Source organism: Poeciliopsis prolifica, unplaced genomic scaffold (assembly GCF_027474105.1).
Source record: "Poeciliopsis prolifica strain line A6 unplaced genomic scaffold, Auburn_PproV2 SCAFFOLD019, whole genome shotgun sequence".
Classification (NCBI taxonomy): Eukaryota; Metazoa; Chordata; class Actinopteri; order Cyprinodontiformes; family Poeciliidae; genus Poeciliopsis; species Poeciliopsis prolifica.
This window is the reverse complement of record NW_026562394.1, coordinates 8782995-8795723: the sequence shown is the minus strand read 5'-3', so window position 1 is coordinate 8795723 and position 12729 is coordinate 8782995. Positions and strand designations below refer to the sequence as shown.

The window sequence follows — 12729 nt, the reverse complement described above, 5'->3', positions numbered from 1 at the left end:
GGTTTGGTGCCTTGCTCATGGGCTCCACAACTGAGACGGATGTGGGGAGTTTGGTGACTAATAAAAATAAGGAAAACTCAAAACTTTTAATCTTAAGAAAAAAATGTTACACTTCTATTTCTTTCTGAAATCCATATACAAATACACATACAAATTGTTTCAACATAAAAAGACAGGAATCTAAATGCTGCAGCAGAAAAGAGCAAATAATTGAAAATAATCACATGTACTTTGTGCAGTCAATGGATGAAAATTAGTTTGTGGTGAATCAGTTGCTAAAATGTAGTCAAGTGTTTTGTTGTGGTTTTTTTTTGCCGAGCCGCCTTTGAATGCAACATTGGCGTCAAGACACTTGAGCCAGTGGTTTCGTGACGTGTTGCGAGACCGGAGTGCACAGGTTGAGCAGAAGGGGGCGACATTGCGACGTCACGGGACGTCAGCTGCCGTTAAACTCCAGAAGAAGAACAAAACGAAGAAGAAGAAGAATTCGCGCGATGAAACTTCCTCCACGCTCTCAGTGCCGCTCATAGAGTCGCAGGTATGAATCACTGTCCATGTAAATAAGTTCAGCTCACACTGAACGCTTTAAATCTTAGGAAATACGATCGGAGGCCAGAGGCGTCCCGGTGTACGTACCTTGTTAGCTAACTGGTGGAACTCACCAGTTAGCTAACAACTGGTTAGCTGTCTGTTTCTGGAGCCTGAAACGGACAGCCTCTCCAGAAACAGACAGCCTGTCTTTCAGGCTCCAGATCAGGAACCGCCTGTTCGTTCGTGGACCAGTCCAATCCTTAAAAAGAGTGCTGCTCTGTGTTGTCAAATCTGAGATGAAGTGAATCGAAGAGACTGTAAATCGGCTAACTGTTTTGAACCCCATTCATTAACAAGAATCTGCATGTGGAAATAATAAACCCACAATTCACCTTCAGGCATGATGGGCTAGCAGTGTTTACATCAGCTGTTTAGTTTCTGTTACAGTTTATGACCTGGACCAGCTCTAGTGTTATTTAGCTACCAGCTTCTTCTTCGTTGGTGTCACCCCCCTTTTTAACATATTTAAATGTAGTGCATGTGTTTCTTTATACGTGTTTATTAAGGTATGCAGGAACATTGGATGTCTGGAGTGATGGGAAGTAGAATCGAAGCATTTGAAACTTTTATCAGATAAATGAAGGATTGATTTTATTTACAGGAGACTTGCCCAGGGTTCTGGGTTGACCCAGAACCCTTTGGGGACACTTTTTGGTTGTTTTGGGCAGCGTTGATGTCCGGTCCTGATGCTCCCGTCTCCTTGCTGAAGTTGCAGCTGGATCAAAAGCTGCCTGCGACGTCAACCTGAGCGTGTTGTAAGTTTTCTGTAACTGTCAACAGGCTGAACATGGATGCGCTCCACGGTCCCCTGGGCGTTGCCGCCTGTCTGGGCTGCGGACTCTTCCTCGGCTGGCACCTGCGGACGCGCCTCGGCCCTGCGTCCAAGAGCCTGATGAAGTCGGCGGGGAAAGGCTCCGGGGAGGCCAGCGTGATGGGAGACGGCGGGGAGTTCAAGATGGTGCTGGTGGTCCGGAATGACCTGAAGATGGGCAAAGGGAAGGTGGCGGCGCAGTGCTCCCACGCCGCAGTAAGCGCTTACAAGCAGGTCCAACGCAGGAGCCCCGAGCTGCTCAGGCAGTGGGAGTACTGCGGCCAGCCGAAGGTGGTGGTGAAGGCGCCAGACGAGGACACCCTGATAAACCTGATGGGCCGAGCCAGGCAGGTGGGACTCACCGTCAGCCTCATCCAGGACGCAGGAAGGACTCAAATCGCGCCCGGCTCTCGCACCGTGCTGGGGATCGGTCCCGGTCCGGCCGAGCTGGTGGACAGCGTCACCGGAGACTTGAAGCTCTACTGAAATGTTGCCATTCTGAACGGAGACGGTGAAGTCGTTTCTACAACAAGATGTGATTCCAGATGTTTGTTAAATAAACAAAATAATGGGCTCAACATACAGTCATTTGTCTCGCTAAAGTTGCACCGATCCAGTTCTGATATCAGTGCAGACATGAGGTGCACTGGTATCCTGAGTGCTGGATTGGCTTAGTGTGTTTTTTTTTGTGGAACTGCTTTTAATATAGAAACAAACACTGGTCTCATCAGTTTCTCAGGTTTCCATGAACTAATTGCAAAAAATTTCCATAAAAAAATGTTCCAGAAATCTTTTCAGATAATTTATTTGTCAGATTTTTTTTTAGTTTTTGCCTACACTGACATGAAATCAAAGCTTTGAGATTAAGATGACAACCATTTTTGACTTCCAGCACGTTCCCTCCCCCATGTACCAGCAGAGGGCACCAGATCCATACATTTAGATTTTTATAGTTAGATGGAGAAAGTTTTGTGCGCAAACCTCGGATTAGTGTCATTTATTAATTTCACAAGTTAAACTTACTAAGCAGTGATGCACATAAAGTGTTGATTTTTAAGAATGTCTTAGAGATGAAAACTGCTTTTTATGCAGACATTTCGGAGCACTTCCTGCTTATTTGCAATGCAAATTCTGATTTTCCAGCATGACTTGACACCTAATACTGTTTGAGTGACCACAATAAAGTCCTCTATTGGCCACCATAATAGTTTGACCAGAACCTTCAAGAGAACCTAGTGTACTCAAAAAAGAAACAAAAACAAACCCACTAACAGCCATCAAAGCAACATGGACTTCCCGAATACAGGAGGTTGATTTCCTTCTTGCAAGCCTTGAATAAAGTACTGAACTAAAGTTTCCAGTAGCTCAACAATGCACAAGTGATTTTTAGGTTTCCAGAATCTGTATTTGAAATTCACACATAATCCCTAGTTTGGGTTCAAGAGCACATTGTTGGAATCAGACCACCAAATATTAGCTATAAAGGAAAACACACTGGTTAGAAAAACTAAAGAAACCAGGATGCCATTCTTGACAAACAAAGCCTTTATTTTTTTAAGTGGAAACAAAACCGCTGTTTCATTCATTATGATCCTGATTATGCACAATCAAGTATCGTAAGTGCACAATTTAAATCTAAGGTAATTTAGATAAGAATATAAGGAGTTAATGATTGATTTTTCTGTATACAAGCAAGCCTTTAGTAAAAATGTCAACCCTCCCCCCCCCCTGCTCACACGTTTTGACATCGTTTCAGATTTGGATGAGTAGGTCAACTGAAAACATTAAACGCAACCCCAAAACGGGACACAAGAACAAAGTATGGAGCAAAAAAAAAAACAACAAAAAAGGTCTGCACAATTGACAACAGTGACCAAACTGATGCAAACCAGAGTAGGACAGGGGCATGTTGGTCACACACACACAGGTCTGCAGTCCCTCCTGAGGCAGAGTGGTCCCGTGTTGAAGCAGTGTGTAAAGCACATGGAAATGTTTTCTGAGTTTAGAGACTTCTGCATAGGCTTTTGCTGGAAAGAATCAAACTTTCCTGTACATCGTATGTAAAATAAGTCTTAGATTTTCTTCAACCAAACAGCCCTGAAGAGGGAGCATGGGGGACCAGTAAAACGTAGTGTTTTTCAGGATTATAGTCATGAAAGCAGCAGTCTGATGTTGCGAGAAAAAGAAACAAAACAGAAGCAGGTTTTGGTGTCTGGATATACTACAATTCAACGCATTGTACAGTCGGACACAAACGAAGATGCTCACACGAGGACAGGAAAAAGGTTCTACATTATCTTCTCACTATATAGAGTGCAAAATCAGATGCTTCACGACAGACCGTAAATCTGAGAGAAGAGAACTGGCTCTCCTCACAAGCCCCACCCATTGTACATTAACCATGTCCCCATTCAAATAAAACAAAATTAATCTAGTAAATACGGAATGTGAGACAATTAATCTGATTTAATCTTTTTGACAAACTGAAAGAAAAAAAGAAAAGAAAACTGAGTCCTTCATGACAGTTTCAAACAAAGGAAAAGTAAAAAAAAAGCAAAAAAACAAACAAGAAGTAATAGTTTGTCAGTATCATCTCCCCGCTCCTAGTGGAGGCCAGAGAGGCGATGATAAAGGTGTTGGTGAAGGACTGTTGGGAGATGGATGGAGCCTGGATGTGGACAGACAGGAGGCGGGGTCTTCACATGCCGTAGCCGAAGCCTGGCTGAGCTGCTGGCTGGGCGTAGCCTGCAGGGGCCTGGTAGCCGTAGCCGTAAGCTTGCTGTGGGGCCACGGGGACGCTGGGGCCTGCTGTCAACATCAGCTGAGGTGTTCCTGGGAAATAGGAAAAAAAAAAAAAAAAAATCTTATCTAAACAGTTTTATTATACACCAGTTGAGATACTAGTTTTTTTTTTTTTTTACTCCCAACTTGTTTTATAAGGTTAAATTTAAGGGTTTCTCAGTATTATAAGCTTGGCAGGCAGCCAGGCGTTATATACACCAGTAACAATAAAGACAAATGAAGCTAGGTTTAAATTATGATGCCTGCTCATGCACCTCTGAATTTTAGTGTCTTAATATTTCTGAACTAAAACACAGTGGGCTTTCTTTCAAGTCTGAATTTCAATTGAAAATCCTGGGTGAGGCACCGTTACCGTAGACGATGGGTTGCGTCTCTGTTGCCTGCTCCTCCTCTTTTCTTAGGGATTCTGAGGTTTCAAGCTTGTCGACCTGCATGGCAGAGAAATAAATATGTAGTGCCAAGTCTGAATGCTTTGCATATTTATACAAAAAAACATAAAATTACTTTGACATGCTAGAAATGGGAAAATGAGTATATACATAGCAAATATTTGAGATATTTTCCTCATGTTTTGTATTGTCTGCCAGGCTTTCACACAATTTTTAGGTCAGTTCTCAGATTCCTCTGATTTGGTGTTAAGATCATAATGTTGGATTTTAACATTCATGTAGACAAAGTGTAACCTTTATTACGTTACGACTCAATTGACTGCTTAAAATATTCAGACCTACAAACTTTTGTCTTCATAATTCAAACCCTGCAGAAATATGGCAGAGTGTAAGCAGTTTTCCCATCATTACTTAATGTAACAAAGAAAATAAATTGATGCATAACAGTTCAAACTCTTGGTGAAATGGAGCCTCAACTCATGCATTTTTGTTCAACTTTAGCAGCAAAGCTTCAGAGAGTCTGTGCCAGTCTCCTTTTCTGGTGGACGAAACACCAAGTACGGATGTCCAACCACCACAACATGATCAGAATATTTTCCAAACTGCCTGACACACGCAGGAAAGAAAAAAAAAAATTGTCAGGAAGACAAAATAAATCTTCAAGCAGCAAGTCAGATGCAGCAAAAAGCAAAACGTGTCCCGAGAGGACGAGCAGCGGCACAAGCAAGACGATGCACTAAACATGTCCACATTCAGGTTGTCCATGCCTGCAGCAGACGCTGGCTGTCATTTGAGGCAGCCGCATGCTGGGTGAGACACACTGCTGGTCATATTAAAGCTGCAGTGTGGTGAGGCCAGCTGTCCAGGTGCTTCCTCCCCGTCTACTGCCGTTCCAACAAGACATGCGTCCTAGATAGCAGTAGGCCCGCGTTAAAACCTCCCAAATGTTTTTACCCGAATCAAAACTGACATTTTTTAGGCTTTCTAGAGTTAAAAACTACACCAAATAGTTAAACTGTTAAAGTTCATTCTCAACAAAACTTCACTCAGCTGAGCAGAATTGTGTCCTGCTCTTTTTTCTTACAGCTCAGGTTTTCTCCTGAGACTGAAGCCTTTCTTAAAGCACTGCAGTGACTAACCCTGGTGATGATGCAACATGTTAAAGCTAAAACCATGCACACTAAGGGCTGCAGTCTCCCGAGCAAAAACCGGGTTCAGCTTTCACCTTTTCCTTAACCGCTTCAACCTGGGAGGGGAAAAGTGCGGCACAGGAGATCAAGATTAAGCATCACCTTTCATTTAGAGACAGTAGTTCTGACATGTTAAAAGGGTGTTTTTTGTTTTTCCCTAAGAGATGCACCAATCAGGATTTTCTGATTTTGTTTATGGTAATGCTGACCTTTTGACATATTTAGCAAATCTCAATCAAATAAAATTTAGCCACAAAAAAAAAACACCTGGGAGTTTTTTTCCCATCTTAATGCATTTTAGAAATTGAAAAATAAAATTTGATCTTGACCTACGAACATTGGAGTGCATCAAAGTTAAACTGTCCCAACTCTGAGCACCTGATCCGATTGGTGAATCTTTTTTTAAAATTTTTTTTAAACTGCTGTGTTTTGGTGCTCTGATGAATGCACAGGTCTTCCCTCATACCTTGGAGAGGTACTCCCTCATGACCTGAATGAAGTACGGCATAGAAAAGTCCATGATGTTGTGCCTCCAGGCGGTCTCCAGCACCACGTCGGGCCGCAGCAGGTCGTAGCAGGAGAAAAGGCAGGCGGCGAAACACTCCCTCTTGTTTTCCTGCAGGAACCAGGACAGCAGCTCCTCTGCCAGCTCCACATCTTTGGACTCTGATGCGTACTGCATGGCGTCCTAGAGAGACGACGTGGAAAGTTTATTTGTACTGACTAATATTCCAGCTGCCTTTTTTTTTAAAGGAGCCCATATCTCTTTCTCCAAAATAATTTCTCAACGATCAGTGCAAAGGTCGCCTAAAAGTAATTCCAGGAATAAAGCGAGTAGGAGCAGCACCTTGTAGAGCTTGTCCTTCTTGCACAGCTCCACGCTCTGCTTCCAACGGTTGTTGCCTTTGAAGAGGTAGGCGGCGATTCTTCTGAACTCAATCAGCTCGTGTTTCTCCAGGCGCTGGGCCAGCGAGATGTTGTCGAAGTTGTCGTAGGCATCTATCGACGTCCTCAGAGCCTGAAACGAGCGGCGGCAAGTGGAGCTTAAGAGTTGAACTTTACAAAAATAAAACAGAAATCACAGTGTGACGTCAGTCGAACTCACCTGATAGTCCTCCTCTGTGATGAAGAGGTTGTTGAGTGCTTCGTTGACGGGTTTGTTGTTGTGGTTCTGTACTGAGCGGAGGTAAGGTTTGACCAGAGGCAGCTGTTTCACCTGAAAACACACATGTTCAAAATATCGATGGCAGATATAACTCCGGAAAAACAGCTGGACCTTTGTGTGTGTTCATCAGCTTCAGAGTACCTTAGTGAAGAAGTTTACAGCGCGAGAGTGATCCAGTCTAGGGGAGAGCACCATCAGCAAATCATTCAGTAACAAAGGCTTCAACTCCAGGTAGAACTGGATGGCTTTGTAGTACAGCTCTACATTGGCCACCTGCACATGATTAAAAGGACTTTAGAAAACCCACTCCAAGACGACTAAAAGTGAGATATCTCTCAAGCTGACCAAGCCGTACTTTGGTGATGATGTCTTTGAACTGGCCCTCCTTCCAGGCGTCTGTTGGATGATTCATCATGGTGATGATGGCGTTGTCAAACTCCTCGTACTTGTCGTAAAGGAAGACCAGCTCGGCCCACAGGTGCGCCTGCTCTGCCGCCCTCAGGACCTTCGGGATGTTGACTCGGGACCAGAACAGCTCCAGATGCTCCCTCATCTTCTGGGGTTTGAACTTGGAGTACAGGATGGCCAGCTCTGTGAACATGCCCATGTGAGCGCGCTCCAGGCCCAGCGCCGCCTCCAGCATGGTGATCAGCTCCTCAAAGTAGCCGCGATCCTGAGGGAGACGAGAGGCTGCAGGTTAGCGACGCACTGATCCACTTCCAATACAAACGTCGGTCCCGTGTCAAAGCGGTGTCGATACAGAAAAACTGCTGAATTGACTTCCAGCATTTTCAAAAATGGACACAAATGTAATGATTACAACTTTACTTGATAATTTAAACCATTACAGCGACACTTAAATACACCAGGAGCGTCACAAACGTGGTCAAACATGCAAGTCAGTTCAGTCAGTGTAAAATAAATAAAACAAAAGCTAGATCAACTACTTTGGTCAAACATGGCTGGTACAGATATTAATATTGTATCAATGAAACTCTAATAAGGAAGCTTTCATAAGGAAGTGTAAAGGTTAAATAAGTCTGATGTCACCTACCTGGTAATAGTTGATGAGCTCCTCCAGCTCGTCAGCATGCACCACTATGTGGAGGCCGCACATCTGGGCCAGTCTGAACTCCTGGCCGTCCACGCAGGCGAAGCACACCTCCTTCCAGGTGCGGGTGCTGTTGGCCTTGCGGGCTCCGTCCACGGCGGCTTGGTACTCTCCCAGGTGCACCAGAGTGGAAGCCAGGCGGCCAAAGTTGGAGACGTTGTTGTAAAGCAGTTTGGCCGCGTCGTACATTTTCTCGTCGTAGCAGCGGTCGCCGACCTGGAAAACGAAGGCGGAAAGATCCAGGGTTTAAACGTGGTTCGGGCAAAGAAGGGAGACCGTCGTTCGGAGCGCGGTCGACCTGCTGAATGTGAGCGTTGTTGGGTCCATTGATGAACTCCTCGAGTTCGGCCAGGCGGTTGGTTTTGGCCAAGGCAAAGATCAACTCTGTCTCCACGTAGGACTCGCGAGCCTTCTTGCGAGCCATCTGGAGGAACTTGACGAGATCCTCCCAGTTACCTGGAAACAGATTTACATGATGGGCAAAGTTAGTGAAAAAAAAAAATAAATCTTTTAGTTCTGGCTGTGTGCTTTGGCTTACTGTCCTGCTGGAAAAGGAACCAGCTGATTGTTCCAACATGACTAAACTTGAGGTTCAACATAGCTGCTTCTGTGAGACTGTACTTGATATAGATCATCCTCCTTACCGCTCTTATCAGCTGCCTGGACCACCTCCATGTATGCAGACGGGTCGTCAGCTTTGATGTAGGAATCAATGGCTTCTTTAACCAGCTCCTTCTGGAGCTGAGCCTTGGCCAACTGGCTCCACACAGCAGGCTCATTGCAGCGTTCTGCAAACTCATAGGCCCGGTCCAGGTTGCCGATATGCTCGATGAGCACCTGAGGAGAAGAAAAAGGTAAATTGTAAGCCTCCTTTAGTTACGGCAAACATGCATGCGATTTCAAGAGCGCAGACCTGCACGGCTGAGGTGTTGACGTCAAACTTCTTGAAAATGGCGAACGCCTCCTCGAAAAGTTCATTGCTGATGGCGATGTTTGCAATATCAGGAGCGTCGTAGTTGTCCAGCCTGCTAATGTATTCCATCACACGCGTGTGGTCGGCTTTGATTGCGGTCAGGATCAGAAGGTTCTGCAGATTCCTGGAGGAAAAAACATAAATTAGCGCTTTTTTGGGTCAAGTAAATCTGAAAGCAGTGAGATCACAGGGTTTCTGCAGGTTTCACCAACTCAAATGAAAGACTTTGCTATGAAGAAATTTAAGATTTTCATTGTGACAACTGCACAAAGTACAATACATTGGTGCCAAACTTGTACTTATCCACAATGGACATGAAAATCTTGCTAGCTATCAAGGGTGCATTAGCAGCTAGTTACTGGTAGCCTCAAATGCTTTGAGTTAATAACCCAATAAAGACGTCAACTCAAACTTGCTTGACAGAAAAGTCCCATGAGAATTTTTTTTTTTTTAACATAGGATATAAAATTTAATTTAGGGCTTGTGATTAATGTATTTAAGGCCAAATTGCATTTTCTTAAAATAATTTAAGACAATTTAAGGCCTTAATGAATTTATGACTTTTGGCTAACGGTTGAAGTGACGAACATCCCTACCTGTGTTCACTGAAGACAGAGTTGTCCAACACTATTTTCTCCAGCAGCTCAATGAGCTCATTGGGCAGGTCAGCAGTCATGAAGGCTTTGACGGTGACCGAAACCTCCTCCGGGTCCTGGGTTTCCGACAGAGCCGTCTGGACCACCTGAGGACAGAAACGGAGTCTGAGAGAAGCACCAGGAGAAGGTGGGAAGGAAGCTTTATTGTCAGGTCTTCAGACGCTACCTGGTCAATGAGTGGCCGTCTGTAGGGGTTGCTCTCCAGCAACACACTGGCCCACAGCTCTGCGTCTTTACGTCTCACCAGGTAGCGAGACAAGCTCTTGAACAGAGAGTTCTCATTGCAAACCTGATGGGAGAAAATAAAATTTATGTCCGATGTAAAAAAACAAAAAAAAACAAACATGTGGACACAGGATAAGAATGAATTAAATTTATCCTCACATTGATGAGCTCCTGGTCGCACTGTCCCCGCTCATAGGCCACACAGGCCAGGTGAGGGTCTCTCTTCTCGCAGTACTTTCCCACCACACGGCTGTCGTAGAACGGGTTTTCCCGCAGGAAGCGTTCGGGGTTGTTGTTGCTGTCTATGTAGATCTTAGCCAGAGCGTTGTGGGTAGCAGGTTCTTCACAGCCTTCATGGATGCGGGACTCCAGCCAGGGCAGCAGCAGCTTCAGTCTGGGACAAATAGAACAGCATCAACGATGAATCAATTGAATTGGCAAGTATGTAGTAATTGATTAATTAACTGGAGTTTACAGACTGTAAAAGCACTTCCATTAGGAACAAAAACCCAGTAAGTAGGCCTGTCGCAATAAACGATAAATCACACGATAAATTTGTTTTTGGTTCTATTTATTTTGTGCATCAGTCCCAGTGTTAAGTGTTCTTTTGAAAGTAAAGTGTATCTACCTTTTGGCAGGAAATCACATGCATTATGTAATTTTCATTAAATCAGTGTGAAAAGGTTCTCAAACAATATTATCGTTTATGGCAATAATTTTGAGACAATTAATCGCCCAGCAAAATCTTTTATCGTGACAGGCCTACCACTAAGATAAAATTAAGCCACAATAGTACAAAAAATATAGACATTTTACATTAAAGATAAACATCTTTCCTTGTACACGTTCTACCCAAAACTCAAGTGCGATAGTTTTTGCTTTATTTGGTTCAAAAAACAGAAAAGTGAACCACTTCTAATAACTTCATGGGATTCCTTTAATCATCTTAAGAGTTAAGTAAAGAAAGCTAAAGTGTGTGAATTGTTAGAGCACCTGTTCCTCTTCTCCACCTCTGCAACCAGTTCATCTGTGGAGAACTGTCCTCTGACGACCAGAATCAGACTCTTGATGACGTCCTCAGAGCAGTCCACATCCAGGAGGCCGCCGACGACGACTGGGAGACGGCTGGGATTCACCTGCCACACAAAATCCCACAGTGAGCATTTCAAACAAGGATTACGGCTGCTGGTAAAATGCACTGCTGTGGTTCTCACCTTCTGCACATAAATCTCGATGTATTTCTGCAAGTTGTTTCTGTACAGGTAGAGGACAAGGTCGTGGACAAAATCAAACCGATCGCAGACGATGATGAGCGGCAGCTGGTCGGTGAGTTTGGCTTCCTGTGCATCACAAATCGAAAGGGAGATGTTAGCAAGATGCAACATGTACAACAACTTCTATAACTCCATCTACTCCAATCTGATAGCACAGGGTCTATCCTTTACTGCTATTTTGCTTAAAACATTTCTAAAACTCAAGCACAGGTTACAAGTGACTCCAATTACAGCACAACCAACTGACTAGCACTACATGACCTGTACCGCATCCATATAGCGTATGGACTGTGGTGTATACAAATATACGCCTCCATACAAAGGCAGGTTTCATTTCCATGTTTCAAGAGAAGAGGCACAAGGACAAAGGAAAACAAATCAGTATCCTGCGGTGGAGAAGAGAAAGTTTACCTGATACATGTCCTGCCATTTCAAAGCAGAAAAGCAGAGAAAGAAAATTCACCACCATCAACATTTAGAAGAGATACAAGCAAGCTGCTTAGAGCCAGTTTGTTCACACTGATCATCAACATGTGTGCACGACTGTTAAAACAATTTAAAAACGGCAACAAATAAAAAAACCCAGATGCAAATTTCTTTAAAAAAAATAAATAAATAAAAAAACACCTTGAGGAAGTTCTTGACGCGCTCCGGATCGTAGCAATTGCTCTCTCTGCAGATCCTCTCCACCTCTTTAATTTGGCCCGTTTTGCAGGCAGCTTGGATGTACTTGAAGTGGACTTCAGCATCCTGACTGAAGTTCACAATAGAGCCCAGGAAGTAGAACAAACCTGAGGGACACAAGGGCAATTCAAGTTCATAAACATCCATGACTTCAAACACTAAATACACCTGCATAAAAATGAGCAGTTATGATCTCATCTGGTGTGACTGAGTCTACTGTCCTACTAATGCACTCATGCCAGCCAATTACAGTTGAATGAGGCAGGTTTGAAAGATTTGCATTAAACTAATGCCAACTAAAATAGGATAAGATCTGAAAGTGAAAGAAGTTAAACGTTTTATTAAGGTGAATCATGGCAACAGAAACCATGATTCCTGGGTTCTCACCTTCGAAGCTCTTGAAGGACTCAAAGAGCTCAGTGAGAGACTGAGTGGAGAGCTGTTCATGGTACTTGGAAGCCACCTGAACACAGATCTGCAGGTTCTGGCGGATGTTAGCCGAGAGCATGGCCCTGAGGCACTCCATTGAATCTTCCACCGACAGCGAGCCGAAGAAGTTCACCAGCCACTGGAGTAGAAGATTTGTTCAGACAAAAAGATAAAGCCCCCCCACACAAAAGGAAAGGTTGTTCTGACAAAGAAAGGATTCTACCTCAGGGTTGAGGAGGTGTGTGTGCACCACAGCACGCTTGATGTCATACAGGTCTGTGTAGTGCTCCAAAGCCCTTTGAAGCAGACCGGCCTTCTCGCACAGCTGGGCGATGTGAGCGCGGTCATAGTGTGTGAACATCTGGTTACCCAGGATAGCGTCAGCAACCTACAGGCACAACAGAAGCATTAGAACAAACATTTTTGTAC

General features: G+C 44.1%; 2 protein-coding genes across 3 annotated transcripts in view; one reads left to right on the top strand and one right to left on the bottom strand.

The window, feature by feature from the left end:
• Positions 1-427: 427 nt before the first annotated feature.
• On the top strand, positions 428-1986 carry ptrh2 (peptidyl-tRNA hydrolase 2). The gene is made up of 2 exons (XM_055043644.1): positions 428-538; positions 1372-1986. Exon 2 carries the CDS (start codon positions 1379-1381, stop codon positions 1886-1888), a length of 510 nt encoding a protein of 169 aa, XP_054899619.1. The 5' UTR covers positions 428-538; positions 1372-1378; the 3' UTR covers positions 1889-1986.
• A 943-nt stretch (positions 1987-2929) lies between these two features.
• The window catches only part of cltca (clathrin, heavy chain a (Hc)), a 28193-nt gene continuing 18393 nt past the window's right edge, over positions 2930-12729 (bottom strand). Inside the window, exons 12-31 of one of the 2 annotated variants that reach the window (XM_055043636.1) lie at positions 12524-12688; positions 12259-12439; positions 11815-11978; positions 11128-11253; positions 10907-11049; positions 10073-10307; positions 9855-9977; positions 9629-9774; positions 8973-9156; positions 8704-8896; positions 8358-8515; positions 8003-8275; positions 7304-7621; positions 7090-7221; positions 6889-6999; positions 6631-6801; positions 6250-6471; positions 5819-5839; positions 4557-4632; positions 2930-4234 (exon numbers count right to left, since the gene is read on the bottom strand). In XM_055043636.1, coding sequence (XP_054899611.1) covers positions 4101-4234; positions 4557-4632; positions 5819-5839; positions 6250-6471; positions 6631-6801; positions 6889-6999; positions 7090-7221; positions 7304-7621; positions 8003-8275; positions 8358-8515; positions 8704-8896; positions 8973-9156; positions 9629-9774; positions 9855-9977; positions 10073-10307; positions 10907-11049; positions 11128-11253; positions 11815-11978; positions 12259-12439; positions 12524-12688 — 3276 coding nt within the window. In that variant the 3' untranslated portion in view covers positions 2930-4100. The remainder of the gene's footprint in view (positions 4235-4556; positions 4633-5818; positions 5840-6249; positions 6472-6630; positions 6802-6888; positions 7000-7089; positions 7222-7303; positions 7622-8002; positions 8276-8357; positions 8516-8703; positions 8897-8972; positions 9157-9628; positions 9775-9854; positions 9978-10072; positions 10308-10906; positions 11050-11127; positions 11254-11814; positions 11979-12258; positions 12440-12523; positions 12689-12729) is intronic. The other variant, XM_055043637.1, reaches the window with a different exon arrangement.